Source organism: Eucalyptus grandis, chromosome 7, assembly GCF_016545825.1.
Source record: "Eucalyptus grandis isolate ANBG69807.140 chromosome 7, ASM1654582v1, whole genome shotgun sequence".
NCBI lineage: Eukaryota > Viridiplantae > Streptophyta > Magnoliopsida > Myrtales > Myrtaceae > Eucalyptus > Eucalyptus grandis.
Genome location: NC_052618.1, coordinates 10534507 through 10550806, shown reverse-complemented (window position 1 = coordinate 10550806; position 16300 = coordinate 10534507). Strand labels below are relative to the sequence as shown.

Sequence of the window (16300 nt, the reverse complement as noted above, 5' to 3'; positions counted from 1 at the left end):
CTTACCTATGTTTTAAGTACAAAATTTGGCACAAGTCTTTCGCATTATTTTTCATCACACCTCATGCAGCTCAAGAGCTTGACACTTTTCTCTTCCACAAGAGCTTCACCTCCTCATGCACCAGCCATCAGAATGATTACTCTTAAGTAATTTCTAAACTTTAAGTCTGTATCAGTATTGAATAGAAATCGAAATGAGGCGAGGCCAAGTAGTACGCAACGGGTTTTGGTCCCCTTATTATGACCATCCCTCATTTCGTTTGATCAGATTCTGTGCTTTTGTTTGCTTCGTCGTGTGCATAAAACGGCTCATTCCGTTTGCTGAGAATAAATTATTAGTCATGTAAACATATGATGCCTTCTTGATTAAAAAAAAAAATTGTATGTTATCATCTTACAATCAAATACAAGGGTAATATTTGGATTTTATAAGTGAGACAAAACAAGCTCAAGTTTTAGCTCAATAATATAGACTTCGTTTCATGCATGTGCTAGAGGCAAGTGTCACGGGCCAACAGTTCCCTTGGCCGCGGAATGACTCCTGTGGCACCTGGCGAGCAAAATTCGATAGGCTAGCCTTCCTTCTATAGTCGTTCCAGCGAACAATACGATGAATAGCTTCTATGTACGAGATCGTACCACGCCTAGCTTCGCTCGGGTGTCTAGTCTATCGAGTGAGACAGCAAATCTTTTTAAGTTCAACAACTGGTTTCGGCCTGCCATGACCTCGTCAGGAGAGCGGCATCAGCTCCCGACTAGTTTGTGCATAAGAGGCCAACCCCGCCTTCAGAGCTCCTAAGTGATATAATTTTTCTATCCTAGAACTTCTAGCACCAACCGTCCTGATGCCACTCCCACAAACTAATTGTGTTCATCCTCTCTACCTCCTCACTCTTCTCTCAATAACCCCAAGCACCGCTCACATGTGTCACGAGTACGGAAGGATTCACGGACCATGACATTCTTCCCCACTCAATTTCGCAACACCCTCGTTACGATCTATTTTGTTGCTTCCTCACGTACCTTAACCATTGATGCATCACTTTTGGGATTTCACATCGAATGGTCACGCTCGCCCAACAAAACAGGTTTTGCTCCATTGGTAGTCTATTTTGATCTCAGCTGTTTGGGCCCTTCTCGGTCACCTGCACTTTCTTTGGCAAGTGTGGCATTTTTCGCCAATTGCATCTTTTGGCAGCACCATTTTTTCCTACTAAGCATCTTGACCCCAGCAAACCAAATGGAGGTTCTTTCCTTGTTGAAAATGTGGTAGTAGACCTCTTCTTTGAATTTACCGATCGATCCAGGAACATTATCTCTATTCAGCGAGGATTCGGTTCTTCTCACACCCACTGTCCGCTTGACGAGGAACTGACTCTTCCTAATGCCCCCATTGTCATCCTAGGGGCTTTAAAGAGCCATGCTTTGTCCGAGCACCTTTTGCCCCGACTATTCACTCTCCGCCCTCATAGGACCGAGTAGACCACTAGTACTTCTCAGTTCAACCCACACTAGAGCGCAAAGTCCAATTCTTTGACTCACCCACTTACTGAAGGGATTCCTGCTTTGATATTATGTGTTACGGGCTGACAGTTCCCTTAGCCGCGGAACGACTCGTGTGACACTTGGTGAGCGGAATTCGCTAGGCTAGCTTTCCTTCTATAGCTGTTCCAGCGAACAATACGGTGAATAGCTTCTTTGTACGAGATCGTACCACGCCTAGCTTCGCTTGGGCATCTAGTCTATCAAGTGAGACAACAGATCTCTTTAGGCTTAACAACTAGTTTCAGCATGCCATGGACTCGTCCGGAGAGCAGCATCAGCTCCCGACCAGTTTATGCACGAGAGGCTAATCCCGCCTTCAGAGCTCTTAAGTGATATAATATTTTTATCCTAGAACTCCTAGCACGAACCGTCCTAACGCCACTCCCACGAACTAGTTGTGTTCATCTCCTCTGCCTCCTCACTCTTCACTCGATAACCCCAAGCACCGCTCACGAGTGTCACGAGTACGGGAGGATTCATGGACCGTGACACAAGCGTGACTATTTTCATCCCTTGTGCAACATCATAATCGATTGATGGGTTGATTTATAACTTTAATTAAATGGAGGACAAACTATCTAATATTATCTTTTTTACCACTACATGGATTCCTTTCTAGAAAGATTTGAACATTTTTTTCACTCTTTCAATAATTGGGAAAAGAATATTAAAAATGTCATGACTTTTGTATATGACGCTCGCATTAATATCAAAACTTATTCTTATATCATTTTAGTGTCACATCATGATTGAGGCCAGAGAAGGTAGAAAGATGTCTAAGATGGCAAGGTCTAAACGGAACTACTTACTGGCTTTTGTTTCAAGAGACATCATGAGAATGACCCAGCAAACTCAATCTAAATCCACTACTCCTCTCTCCAAAGGCATCCCGCCTCGTGTTCTCCCTTTATATCATCACTTCATCAATAAATACAGTACGCATGCCGTCAAAGTCAAGACACAATTGATTTTTTCTTACCAATGGTATGATTTTATCGATTCAACAAACTCAATTTTGTGATAAAAAACAATGAACAATGTATTCGCTAGGTCAAGCACCTAAAGTACACAAATGAAAAATATATAGAATCGGGAAAATTTCAAATATAGGCCTGAGGAGAGACCTCCTCAAAGTGGACCTTTGACCCAAAGAAGACTTGGAAATGGCTAACCTTATCTCAAATAATACCTCAAGCTCACCGGTCACCGAAAGCTTCGTCGGCCTGCAAGCTCATGCATATCACGTGCATCCCACATGCATTTTTCATGCAACTTACATGAAATGCATTCGTGCATATCTGGTGCATCTCAAAGCAATAGAATGGATGATAATGATTTGAGTGTACTTAGGCAGCAATATACAAACGTATGAGTGACATTTGGAATCCGATAGCCATTTGAGAATGCCGGACACTTGGTGTCACGCCCTAATCCTTGAATGCGTGCCTATCCCTCACCTAGTCGATTTATAGCAACGTCCCAGGATGCATCGCCGACCCTTTTATTTTAATACGCATGCGGAAGTAGATAATATATCTCTAGACAATAAAACAATGTGATAGGAAAGTAGGACTAAATTCCGAACTTTCAAAAACAACCACGCTTATATACATTGCAAATCAGTGCACATATATATATGGCGGACTATTACTCCAGATTCAACTTAAACAAATTCAGAATCAGAATCAAGGTCTACAAATGGGGGTGGGGTTCCATAAACTACGGAACCTCGTCCTCCTCTTCATCATCCTCCACACTCCAACTGAAGCCTTGAGCAGACTATACCGGACTTCCAAGATCTTCAAAATCAAGTCTACTGCATCTAGGGACTTAAAATGTTGTCCCACAACCGGGATGAGACTATGTCTCAACAAGTTCTACCCCCTAAGACCCGATTAGTAAAACAATATGTTGCATGGGCTGCCTAAGCACGACACGGGTCAGAGGACTTACCCTGGCCTCAGTTCCTTCCTACAAGTTAGTATATATATCAAATATACACGAACACATTGCATCACACCACCTAATCAATTGCGATCGAATTATCAATCGATCGATCTAGTCGATTACATTTCATCACGACCATTTCTTGGTCGGCCCGTTCCATACTATCTATAAGTCTGATCAACATCCAAGATTACTCACCCTAGGTGATATATATATATATATATATATATATCAATATCATACCGTACTATCTCAAGATGATATGTAGAATTATCGAGCTGGTATATCATACCATACTATCTCAAGATAATATGTAGAGTCACCGAGCCGGTAGATCATACCATCCTGTCTCAAGATGACATATAGAGTCACCAAGCCAGTATACACCAAATTTATCATACCATATTGTGTCAAGATGATTTGTAGAATTATCAAGCCAGTACATCATACCGTATTGTCTCAAGATAACCTATAAAGTCACCGAGCTGGTAGATCATACCGTCCTGTCTCAAGATGACATATAGAGTCATCGAGCCGGTATACATGCAATTCTATATATGGCATACTCAATTTTACCATTTTTATTATTTTTTTATAAAAGTACACATGTGTGGGTACATTGTCGGCCTTAGCCAAAATATTATGATTTTCTTTCCACAAATCTCACTCTTATCTGTAGTCCACCAAAACATTTTTGGTGTTGTTAACTGACAATCAGTTATTTTTCAATTAATTATCCAATTTAATTAATTCAGGAAAATAATCATATAATCACAATTAATTCATTTCAGCACAAAATAAAGCTCAATTAAATAAATGGACCTATGTACCTCGGACTCAACTTTCCTTTTTCCCAAAGCGAAGTTCCCTCATTAGTGACACCTTTAAAAAACGTGATCACCGACTTGGAATTTCAAAGACCTTCAACGCTTATTTGCATAGCTTTTTGTATGCTCTAAGCGATCTTTAATTTGCCTCTGATCACTGCCATGGCATCCAATGACTGCTGGATTGACTCTAGGCCCGTGATCATTCTTTCCTTGACTTCATCTCAACACCCTGGCTCTTTGCACGCTCTACTATGCAATGCGTCAAAAGGCACATCTAACTGTTCTGCTGAAACTAAGAACCTCAGGTCTGGATCCAATATAACTTAGTCATTGGCACTCCATGCAGATGAACTATCTGACACACATACACTTATGTATGCCTATTTCATTAGTTTGTTGACCACTACCCAAATGGAATCATTACCCCTCCCTCCTTCTTCCTTTGGCTCTAGCAACCAGCTAGCCCTCATAGGTCCCCGAACTGAGGTGGCCAGGGAACTTGCCGTTTCATTGCTAGGCAAGGGCAAGCTCGCCCAACCCGGCGGCGAGGCGAGCCCCACTAGATCTAGCGAGGGCTTGCCTCACCAAACCCAGCGATGGCGAGGCCCCCCTCACCATCGCTAGGTGAGGACTCCTTCACCAAATCTGCCTAAGAGCTCACCCAGACACTGGTGGGGTGAGCCCTCGCTAGATCCGGTGAGGGAGTCCTCACCCAACGATGGCGAGGCGAGCCCTCACCATCACTCAAATCAAGCGAGGTGAGGCAAGCCCCCACAAAATCCAACGAGGATTCACCTCACCGGTGGGCCCTCACCCGGTAAAACAATGAGGCAAGCTCGCCCGGCCGCCTTAGTCCGGCAATTGGCGAGGGTTGGTCAGTCGTCAAAGCCAAAGGAAGAAGGAGGGGAAGAGAGAGAGAGAGAGAGAGAAGATTAAAAAAATTAATAAAATAAATCCAAAAAATAAAATATTTAAAAAAAATTGTGGTCGGACCACATTAGTGCCCAGCCAATTTTGGCCGGAAAGACTGAACTAGCACAATTGTAAAAGGTTTAGGACTCAATTGGTTAAAAAAATAAATTTATGACTAAATTGGCACAACTGTAAAATGTTTATGACTTTTTTGGTAATTCTCCCCACAATTATTTCAGCCAAATCTTTTCTAAGATTAAAATTTGTACTTTGAACTATCTTTACCAAGCTTTTGGAGAGGATTAAATCATAGATATGTAATGCACTAACATATTTACCGTATGCCCGAGGATGTTTAATATTTTGTAATGATAACGTACTCCTTATCTAAATTGGTGAGATGAGTAGGTATACATTGAATGTAATTTTTTTTCTTTTAATTTTCTTTAAAAAAATTCATAATTGAGAGATCATTAAAAGTTTGAGACACTACTTATTTAAATTGATTAATTACATCAGATTGGATGCAGCAAGCTAAAAGTTGGGAAAAAAATCACAGTGTTTTTATTTCTTAAGTTTGGAAGTATATAGATGACTTGAAAGACATCAAACTAACATAGGATCAGCATATATGATTTTGACACCAATACAGTTGCTACGGAACATTGTCAATTTCACTTCAAGAACTAATTACAAACTGCACATCGGATAAAAGTAAAATTAAGTGCAAAATCGATAAATATAATACATATTTAGACATACTATTAACGTGAATCAAAATATGTTAAGATTGTGTTGAGATGAAGTTATATTTTTATATAGTGCACTATGATATATCGTGTTTGTCATGTAAATAATTGTTTACCGAGCACAAAAAAGAATTTTGTTTTTTTTTAGGTAATTGCATAAAAATAAGTGAAAAGTTCACTAAAAGTAAAGAAGCAAAAGCTTGAAAGTTGGAATAAAAAGTGTGAGTAGGTGAGGGAGAGAGTGGCATTGAAGCTAAGGATGAGCATGGTCCGGGTGAGCAATTCTCACGTTGGAACTCAGAACCATTTAATAATGACCGATTGGTTTCATGAATCCACTCAGGAACTGGATTATCGATCCGGTCCGATTCCCAAGTGGGTCCATGGGACTAATCCCCAATCCCTACAACATTATATTCATCAATCAATATAATGGTGAACTTAGTTTCTAACCAAAGCTTGTATGGCCTTAAATTTGTGTTAAAATGTGAGCCATTGATTTTGATTAAAGATTGAAAACTATAGGGCGAAATAAATAGACAATATTAATTTGCTAGGCACTTAATTTCTTTAAAGTTTATGGTGTGGTCCTCTTAGGGTTCCCCAAGAACAAGAACATGTGGAAAATTAAACTCTACATTAGAAGTCCTAACCTCCACGGCAGTTAAAATATTAATCGCTTAACCCATCTTCTTTTCAACGTCAATCTAATTTAATTGCCAAGATGGCTAAGGAGAGATATGATTGTGCTCTTAAAACTAGCCATTGACTCTTAATTTTGTATTATGACGACAAAATGCCGCAACATTATGAACATCTCCAATCGGTCCCATCCTTCCTCTTTGTTATTTTGTTTTTGGCTGAAAAAGTAAGTAAACAGATTATTAGAATGAAAAAAAAAGTACAAGGATTAATCCTAATAGACAAAATTAATCAATACTGTTAAATAACTACATATATATGAACATATATATTGGTCAAAAAACTACAAAATAATTAAGTAATTGAAATGGAATTTCTTTGTGTGTGTGTGTGTGTGTCTAGTCTTGGTAGATAGGTAAACGGATCCATGCCTAGAATCAAGAACCGGACCAATACTCACCAATTCCATTAAATTGGAATCGGGAACCAAACCAGTCCCCGTAGGAATCGCCATTCTAGGCCAATCTGGTCTCATTCCGAGCGGTTTTTGGTTCCTTTGCACATTCCTAATTGAAGCTACTTTTTCTTATGTATGGTCAACAATGGAAAAAGCATCGCGGGGAAACTGAAAAGTGAAACGCCAGGCTTCCATTTAACTCCGTTAATTATATTCAAGAAGGTGAAAAAAGTCAATGATAAAAATATATGCTTTTATCTTGCGGCATGTGGGTGCTTTGTCAAATTGTATGAATTTAAAATTACCACCTTGCCGGAAATGCTTAACGTGATCTAAAAATTGTGGTGAACTTATGTAAACTAATATTAAAAGCTAACAGATTCGATTTGGCTAGTATAAGCATTGGTCGAGGTGCCTAGCGCAAAGAAAAGGAAAGGAAAACGATTAAAGAAAATTTATAAAAGTCGCCGCTAGGCTTGGCCATCACGGCCTGGGTTAGGGCCACCCTTGCTAGATCTAGTGAGAGCTTGGCAACCCTCACTCGAGGCCACCCATGGCCTAAATGAGGGCCATGACCCTCACCGGCCACAATGGAAAAATAATAATAATCGAAAAAATATAAAAAATTTGCAAAATTTGTCCACATCATGCCGGTCGTACCATATATGATGGCCAGCATTTATGTCAGTGATTTCAAGCCAAAATCCATTGGATGGACTCAATTAGCATAAATGCAAAATGTTTAGGATTTAATTTATCCAAGTAAAAGGTTTATAATTGAATTTTACTAATACAATATGTTTATAACCTTTTTTTTTGTACTTTTCTTGTCTAAATTTTATCGTCATTGATGAATTCGATCCCTAGTTTTCTTATGACATGTATGTACAGTCCCTTAATTGAAAATTTGGATGTCGGCATGGGGAGAATGTCAAAAAATTCCTAAACCTATTGCAATTGTGTCAAATCAATCATAAACTTTTTTTTTGGGCTAATTTAGTGATAAATCTTTTACAATTGTGCCAGTTTAGTCCATCTAACCAAAATTGGCTGGCTGGCACTGACATGGACGCCAACTGGCAATGACTATTTGACGAAGGCTGACATGGCTTTTTTAAAATTATTTTTTTGAATTTTTTTTTTTTTTCCATCCACTTCTCCTTCCTCCGGCAGCATTGACCAAAGGCGAGGGCCGACAAGGCCGGCCTCGTTGTCACTAGGCGAGGCTCGGCTTTGCCCGATCCAAGGAAAGGATCGACCTCACCGGTGGCCGCGAGGCTCCTCGCCAGATTTGGCAATAGCAGCCTCGCCGGCCATTAGCAAGGTCGACCGTTGCCTTGGCTAGGCGAGCCCAAGCCTCGCCAAACCGGCGACGGCGGCCTCGCGGATCTCTCGGGCAAGGCTCGCCTTCACCACTGGCCAATGAGGCTGACCTCGTCGATCTCGCCTTTGGCCGATGCCGATCGGCCAAAGGAAGGAGAAGGTGGAAAAATAAATAAATAATTTAAAAATTGCCATGTCAACTTTCACCGGCCGGCGTCCACGTCACGGCCTGGCCATCTAATTTTAGCCGAATGGACTAAACTAGCACAATTGTAAAAGGTTTAGGACTAAATTGGCTAAAAAAAAATTATAATTAAATTGACACAACTGGAATAGGTTTTCGCCTTTTTTGCTAATTCTTCCATCAACGTGCATTAGTCGGGAAAATTGACATAGAGTATCATGTTATACATGAAACTGGTTTTCGATTAAGTATTTTAACGAAGTCAAGCAGTTATATTATATTGGGAAAAAGTAAAAGTACACTCAACTTAGAGATGCTTGGCCCTACTTAGTAACGAGTATTTTAAATAAATATGTATTCTATTTGATATTAGCATTGAATACTTAGAGCCTTACGGCACTGTTACTTCTCTTTAGTAATGGTGCAATATGGATCTCATGTTTCATGTTCATGGAATTGAATAACCGAAAGGAAAATAAAATGTTGAGAGAGAGCATGGATTTGCATTTAAAGGGTGAATATCGCTCCAAATATAAGAAAAATAGCTATATAGCAATTAATACAAAAAGTAATTGTAAATATCTTACACATGGATAACACATGCCGTGGACTTTCAATTAGTGTTTTGCGACGTATTTGCATGCAAAAAATTAAAAATCCTTCCATTTAAATATAATAAAACAAATTAGTCTCTTTCCCCGCCGCTAAAGTAATCAAGGCACTGGGAAATGTCCAGCTTCGACGCCAGAAATAATATGTTCAAATTTCACTAATTATGTACAAAGTGCTTTGTATCAGAGTTACTTTACAGGCTAAAGGTGGCGTGTACTGAAACATTTAACCGCTTCATGTAGTTACAAGTGTTCCATAGACTTCTAGATAGCCAGGCATTTGACTTCTAGGTTGTCGATCTATTTTGACTTTAATTGCACAAAGATAAATGTTACTTGACGTATAATATTAGTAGTCATCCTCTATATACTTATGTAGTTTTAACGTTGGTGGTATAAAATATTTAAGTTCAGTTTTGATAACCGTGTTCGTTTCAATAGCTATAGGCGTGAAAATTATTTTGCACAGGTGCCGTGGCTAGCGATCCTAAATTTATATTCTCTTGAAACAAAAATGTTTAAATCATTCTTTTTTACTTTTACTGTAAAATATTTTACATAAGACAATGCTAATAAGTTCCTTTTTAGTCGCTCATCTTTATTTTGGCTAATATATTGTTTTTCTGATCGGAGAAATCTTACTTAGTGGGCTAGCAAACCCATCAAATAAGATTGGTGATTTTCTTAGGGAACACGTGTGGTGGGGACAACACCGTTACGCATAGGAGAGTAAAGGCTCCGTCACGCTCTCATTTTTCAAAAATTAATGGTATTTGCTAGTATAATAATCTTTACGTTAATGTGAGAATACCATTTTATTATGAGTCACAAATTCCTAAAGAAATTTACTCCGCAATAATTTATAATTATTTAATAGTTAGTTTTTTTATATTTTAGAATAAATTTTTATTCTTATAATAAATTAAAGACTATTACTCAATCATTTCTCAAAATTAATTACCCTTCCTCTCACTTTTTCACTTTTTTTTTATGGGTCATGTTAACCAGACTTATGATTGCCAGTTTTCCTTAGATGAACATCAATTACATTCATCTTTAGTTAGATTAAAATATCTGCACTATCTATCTATGTAACCTACCAATCAACATATTGATCTGAAAAAATTTGGTCCCTTCCATGACTACCACAAAATCGGATAGAAATGAGGTTGATAAAACGTCTTGAAATTCTTATCCAACCAAGAGCTTAGTACAATGGAAGTCTCCCACGTTGCATTGGTAGGCCAATTGAGTTCTAAATATTTATATTTAATCAGTAGAATTCAAGAGTTTTTCAAAAATGTGCCATCATTGTTCTTAAACAAACACATTGATAGACACAGCCTCGCAATAACATAGGCCACGCCGGACCGACTATGAGTTAAGGACTTCGTTGCATAATTTTAAAAGCGTCTTTGACTCCATCAGCCATGATTCCAAAGATTATCAACTACTATTTTGGCAACCTGAGTCACGCAAAATGGGTTTAGTGATGTGAGGGGAACTTCAAGCCGCCGCTTGATGTCAGCTCAATGAATTTATTAAGCAGCAGCTGCTGTTGATGTAAACCAATAAAGAATAGAATACCACTTTTAAAGAAGAAACCTCGTCTCATATATCACAAAGATACCGATTACATCATATGATTCTCTGACTTTTAGAGAATGATGTTTCTTTTCAGTTTCCCCAAATATTGCTTAACAATCGTCATCAGAAAGGTAGTGACATGATCATTGGCCGGTTAGCAACTTCAAATTATGACTATTACTTTCAAATCTCATAATAAATACATAACAGTTGGCAATGGCACCACAAATAATGGATCTTACTAGATCATCAAGGGTCTTCAATTTGACAAGTAAGCAATTTATTGTTAGGTAACTTGAAATAATGGTTTTACTGCTTTCAAGTTCGAGTAGAAATTAGCTGCTTCTTCACTTGAGAAGGATCAACTGCTTTTGAATTTTACCACCTGACCACGACGCCGCTTGGCCTGTCGCATAAACGGGCTGTGCCCTGCCCTGGCTGGCCTTGTCCTTTTAGCATTGCTAGATAAACCAAGAGCCGAGGAGTGAATCAGTTGAAAAAGAATTTTTATGCCTTTCCAAAATTTGAGTACCAATGATGCTATGCATCAACATAATGAAGTGTCACAAGGTGCTATATCATTCTCTAAAATTACTAATATGTAACGCTAGGGCCAAAACATTACGAATGATTGAGATAGTGCCAAGACTTTTTCAATTTAAGCGACGCCAGCGAGCTTTTTTTCATTGAAGTAATGACATGTCAAGGTTTTTGGCAATCTAAGTCGTCAAAATTTCTACCAAAAGAAAAAAAAAAAGGTCGTCAAAGTTACTTAAGCAATCGTTTTCTGAACTCATATAATCCTTCGAAAAATCATGATGCCGAAGTGGGTACCTTACAACAATTTCGGCGTGTTACTATCATTTTTTTTTTTCTGTTGAACTCCAAAATAAAATCAAGTAGGTTGCGGGTTACAAAGTTCCTCACGACAGCAACAATTCCTGCTCTGCTAGAACACTAGCAAAGCTACAGCATGTCCCTCGTACAACACTCCCACTTACTCTCACAAGAGAAAATACTCCTCTCGACTAGTCGTCAAGTCTCGAATCCTTTCAAGACGACAGAAATAACATAGCATTAACCAGTCCTCTATGCCTTTTTTTGTTGTAGTGCCGCTCAGCTCGATTCTTCCCTATATGGCTTCCTTTCAATCCCTGAGTTTCCTTGATAAAAAGAAAATACTTTTTGATTTGGGTTGGGCGAAACTTTTTGAACTTGTTTTAAAAGATTCCTAGTGTTGAGCTCGGAGTTTCATTTCTAAAAAAATTCGGTAACAACTATCTGAATATAGGCTTCACTTTACTTGCGAAGACCACCCCATACTTTGGAAAGTCATATCATTCTTTCCTAGACATTGCTTACTCCGAAACTACATTTCTAGTGAAGTTCAATCGTCGTGAAACAAGCATGGTATTGCTATTGATTTGACATTGATACACCCCGTACATAGTTGGTAAATTACCAAGCCAGTTGCGAGTCACCTAATTCTACCGACAACGTTTGACATTTACCAACAATTTCAATAACTTACCACTCACGAATAACTTGTCCATTTTACCACTCCTGGAATGTAACATTTTAATGTCCCACATCAGACGAGTGAGATCTTGTTAAGTAATTATAAGTTAACACTCACCCTAAAATGATCACATTTGAATTCCTTTCTTGGCTGATGAATGTGGTTGACCATTGGTTTTCGCAGTGCACTGAAATAATTTGAAAAGAAGGGTTGAAGATTGGAAATAAAAACGCCATACCGCTTAGTTTTTTATTATCATTGTAGCGTGCATGGCTGGACGGGTAACAAGTGAACGAATTCCTTACAATATCGTGTAAAACAGATCTCATCCTAAGAAACTAAGAAACATTCTAGGCGGTTGTTCTCCCTTACCAAAAGGAAGTCAACGCATTCTTTTTTCAACGATGTCTTTCTGCTCCCCCAGAGTCCTATTTATTTCCTCTCACAGAAACAAGACGAGCGTGTCAAATGTTTAGCGTCGAATATGGAACTGTCCTCAGCATATTCAATCGTTCTCTCCCTTGTTCTGATCACCTTCTTGACTTGTGCATGGAAATTACTGTGTTTGTTTTGGCTGAAGCCGAGGAAGCTAGAAAGATGTCTGAGACAGCAAGGTCTAAATGGAACCTCTTACAGGCTATCGTTTCAAGACCTGAGAGACAACATGAGAATGAGCAAGCAAGCTCAATCTCAAACAATTACTCCTTTCTCAAATGACATCGCACCTCGCTTGCTCCCTTTCTTTCATCGCTCCATCAAGAAATACGGTACGTGTTGCGTCAAAGTTGAGATATCGTTGAACTGTTAGCCAAAGGTATAATATCAAGGATTCGACAAACTCAATTTCCTGTACGAAACAGTATACAATTTCAACTCATTAGAAGCTGTTATTTTTAGCTAAAAACCTGCTAAAGAATATTCATTTTTCTGGTCTCTTTTCAGCACTTCAATCGAGATATATTCATGAAAAGCAAGTAGAACAAATCCTGCAATAATGAAAATTTTACAATATTTAGTGTCGATTTTAGGAAAAGTAACATGAAAAATGAATGACAGCTATGAAGCGGCCGATGGTCAATAAATTATATAAAAAATATTTGTTGCAGGGAAGCTTTGCTTTACATGGTTTGGGCCAACGCCTGTATTGACAATCATGGACTCAGACATGTTGAAACAAATATTTTCACGGATCAATGAGTTCGAAAAGCCACATCCCAAGGCCACGGAAGATCTCTTAGTATCAGGGCTCATCATGATTGAGGGTGAGAAATGGGTCAAACATAGAAAGATCATCAACCCGGCTTTTCACTATGAGAAGTTGAAGGTATTACTGCTTGCAGCTAATAGTTTCTTGACCAGCCGCAATATCTAATGGAACTTAAAATAATTGATAAGTAAAAACTTTGTACATTCGATTCATTTAGCTTTCTAATTGTTGAATAATTACAGTATGTAGTGACTGCAACATTGTCAAGTTGCGAGGAGATGATTAGGGGATGGGAGAAGCAAAGTTTGGCGGGCGAAGTAGATGTTTGGCCTGACCTTCAGCATTTGACAGGTGATGTACTCTGTAGAGCTGCTTTCGGTGTAACCTACGACCAAGTCATGAGTATCCTCCCCCTTCAACAAGAACAAATTGCCCTCACTAGCAAGATTCTTCAGCTCGTGTTTATTCCCGGGTGGAGGTGAGTGGAGAATGATTTAGCAATAATTTATCCAAACATCTTTAACTGTTTCAAAAGCATTTGACAAGAAAAAAGAGTAACAAAATTCACTTTGACTTCCTCAATCCTTATCCATGGAGTCAGTTGCAACTTTCCACAATTGTCTCATGATTTTGCAAATCATGTGTCGATCGATCTTTAAGCATCTTGCCACACAAGGAACTTGAAAAGTTCTAAAGTCAATGTTCCTATGATTTTGCAAATCATGGATAGTGGTTGGATTGTCATAGCACGCTGCAATTTTTTTCTGTCAAAACAATGTTTAGTAAGGCAAATCTTCTGTCCAGCTCTCATTGAGATTGCTGCTTTCCAACTTCTAAACTCAATAGAATGGATGAAATTGGTTGAGTGCATTTATGTACCGGGACACGTATAACTTGTAGAAACTAAATTACTGAATGAAGTTTTCATCTTGAAGCTAATTTTCTTATAAAAAAAATGCAGCCTCTTGCCTACCAAACTGCGGAAGAGGATGAAAGAAATCAACCGCAAAGTAGAAGGATTGTTGGAAGACATAGTGACCAAAAGAGAGGGCAATGGAGGAAGGAAGAGCAGATGACGATGATCTCTTGGGACTGTTGCTAAAATCAAACATGAAAGAAATTCAGGAGTCCGTGGATCAAAAGGGCATGAGCATGGAGGATGTGATTGGAGAGTGTAAAGCATTCAACTTAGCAGGTCAAGAGACAACTTCTGTTTTGATTACTTGGACTCTGATTTTGTTAAGCAAGCACCAGAAATGGCAAGACAGAGCAAGAGAGGAAGTCCGGCAAGTTTTCGGCAACAACAAACCTGACTTTGATTCATTGAGCCAGTTAAAAATTGTAAGGATTCACATCGTGTTGTCGTCTGCTGTTTATCTAGATTTCAAGACATATATTCCTGAATTTCAAAACTCACATCAAACAAATGGTTTTTTGCAAAAAGAGAAAAAGGAAAAAGAAAGGACAGATGAAAATGGAAGGCCAACAACTGAAGGAAAATGTTGTAACCACCTGACCTGAAATCTAATTGCTGTTCTTCGCCACTCCTTCCCCTGAACCAAAAGAAAATATTTATATTTAGGCGATGGAGAATGGAGACAGATGGATTGTGCCTTCCCATTCGAAGTTACAACGTAGATCACAGAAATGATGTTATGTTTGATAAATTTGGTCCACTATGCAAGGTTTAGATAATTTAATTGTTACATCTTCAATGTCTTTTTGAATAAAAACAGGCTGACCACAACTTGATTTTTGTATAGGTAAGCATGATACTGAATGAGGTGCTCAGGTTGTATCCGCCTGGATTTATGATGATGAGAACAGTTCAAAAGACAACCAAGTTGGGAGATATACAAGTACCTCCAGGAGTTGTGCTTTTTGTGCCGATTATCCTGATCCACCATGATCCAGAGATTTGGGGTGATGATGCCAAAGAGTTCAATCCAGAGAGATTCTCCGAGGAGTCTCAAAAGCAACCAAGAACAAGCTCTGCTTTCTCCCTTTCGGTTGGGGTCCAAGAAATTGCATTGGCCAAAACTTTTCTTTCGCTGAAGCCAAAGTTGCTCTGACTTTGATTTTGCAGAATTTCTCAGTGCAGCTATCTCCTTCTTACAAGCATGCCCCTATTCCTACGGTCACTACTCATCCCCAGTATGGAGTCCCCTTGACCTTGACTAGAATCGGATCGTTGGATCGTATTTAATCAGATTATGTGCTCTGCTTGCTTCGTTGCGTGTCTAAAACAGTTGTCATGTTTGTTAAAGAATAAACCAAAAGTCATTTAAACATATGATGCCTTCTTGACTAGAAAAGTGGTTCTCAAGCTAGTTAAATGTGTTTTACGTCCTCTTTCTTAATTCTTCACTACTCACCAGCATGCTCTTCTTGGATTGACCTAGTAAACCGTGTTTTACTTCTTTGGTGCCTTCGAAACTCTAAGGCATCTTTAGCTAAAAAAAGATACATCGGATGCACGAATTATTAATTCTTTGTAAAGTCACTCTTATAAAAAAGAGAGAGAAAACGCTGCATGCAAGTACTTGGACTGGACTGAATTAGAAGCAACAGAAACAAAATGAGGACCACATCCCATTGTATTCTTTCCTCTCATGATGGCATCATGCTCCATGAGATTTATTCCTGTTCATGCAGTCTACTTGCACAATTTTCAAGAATACAATTTGCTAGTGAAATGACGGCCAAAAATTCCAAAAAATGAGAGCATGAATTTGTACTCTCAACACAAACATATCCCCAGTTTTCAAAGATTCGAAAAAAGCAAAAA

At 38.7% G+C, this 16300-nt stretch overlaps 1 protein-coding gene across 1 annotated transcript; it reads left to right on the top strand.

Moving 5' to 3' along the window:
* Positions 1–12787: 12787 nt before the first annotated feature.
* On the top strand, positions 12788–15867 carry LOC104452711 (cytochrome P450 72A15). Its single transcript, XM_010067181.3, is given in 7 exon segments — positions 12788–13072; positions 13412–13629; positions 13755–13990; positions 14474–14554; positions 14556–14853; positions 15276–15471; positions 15474–15867. Coding segments are annotated over 7 exon segments (1557 nt in total). The 5' UTR covers positions 12788–12789; the 3' UTR covers positions 15719–15867.
* The last annotated feature ends 433 nt before the right edge of the window (positions 15868–16300 follow it).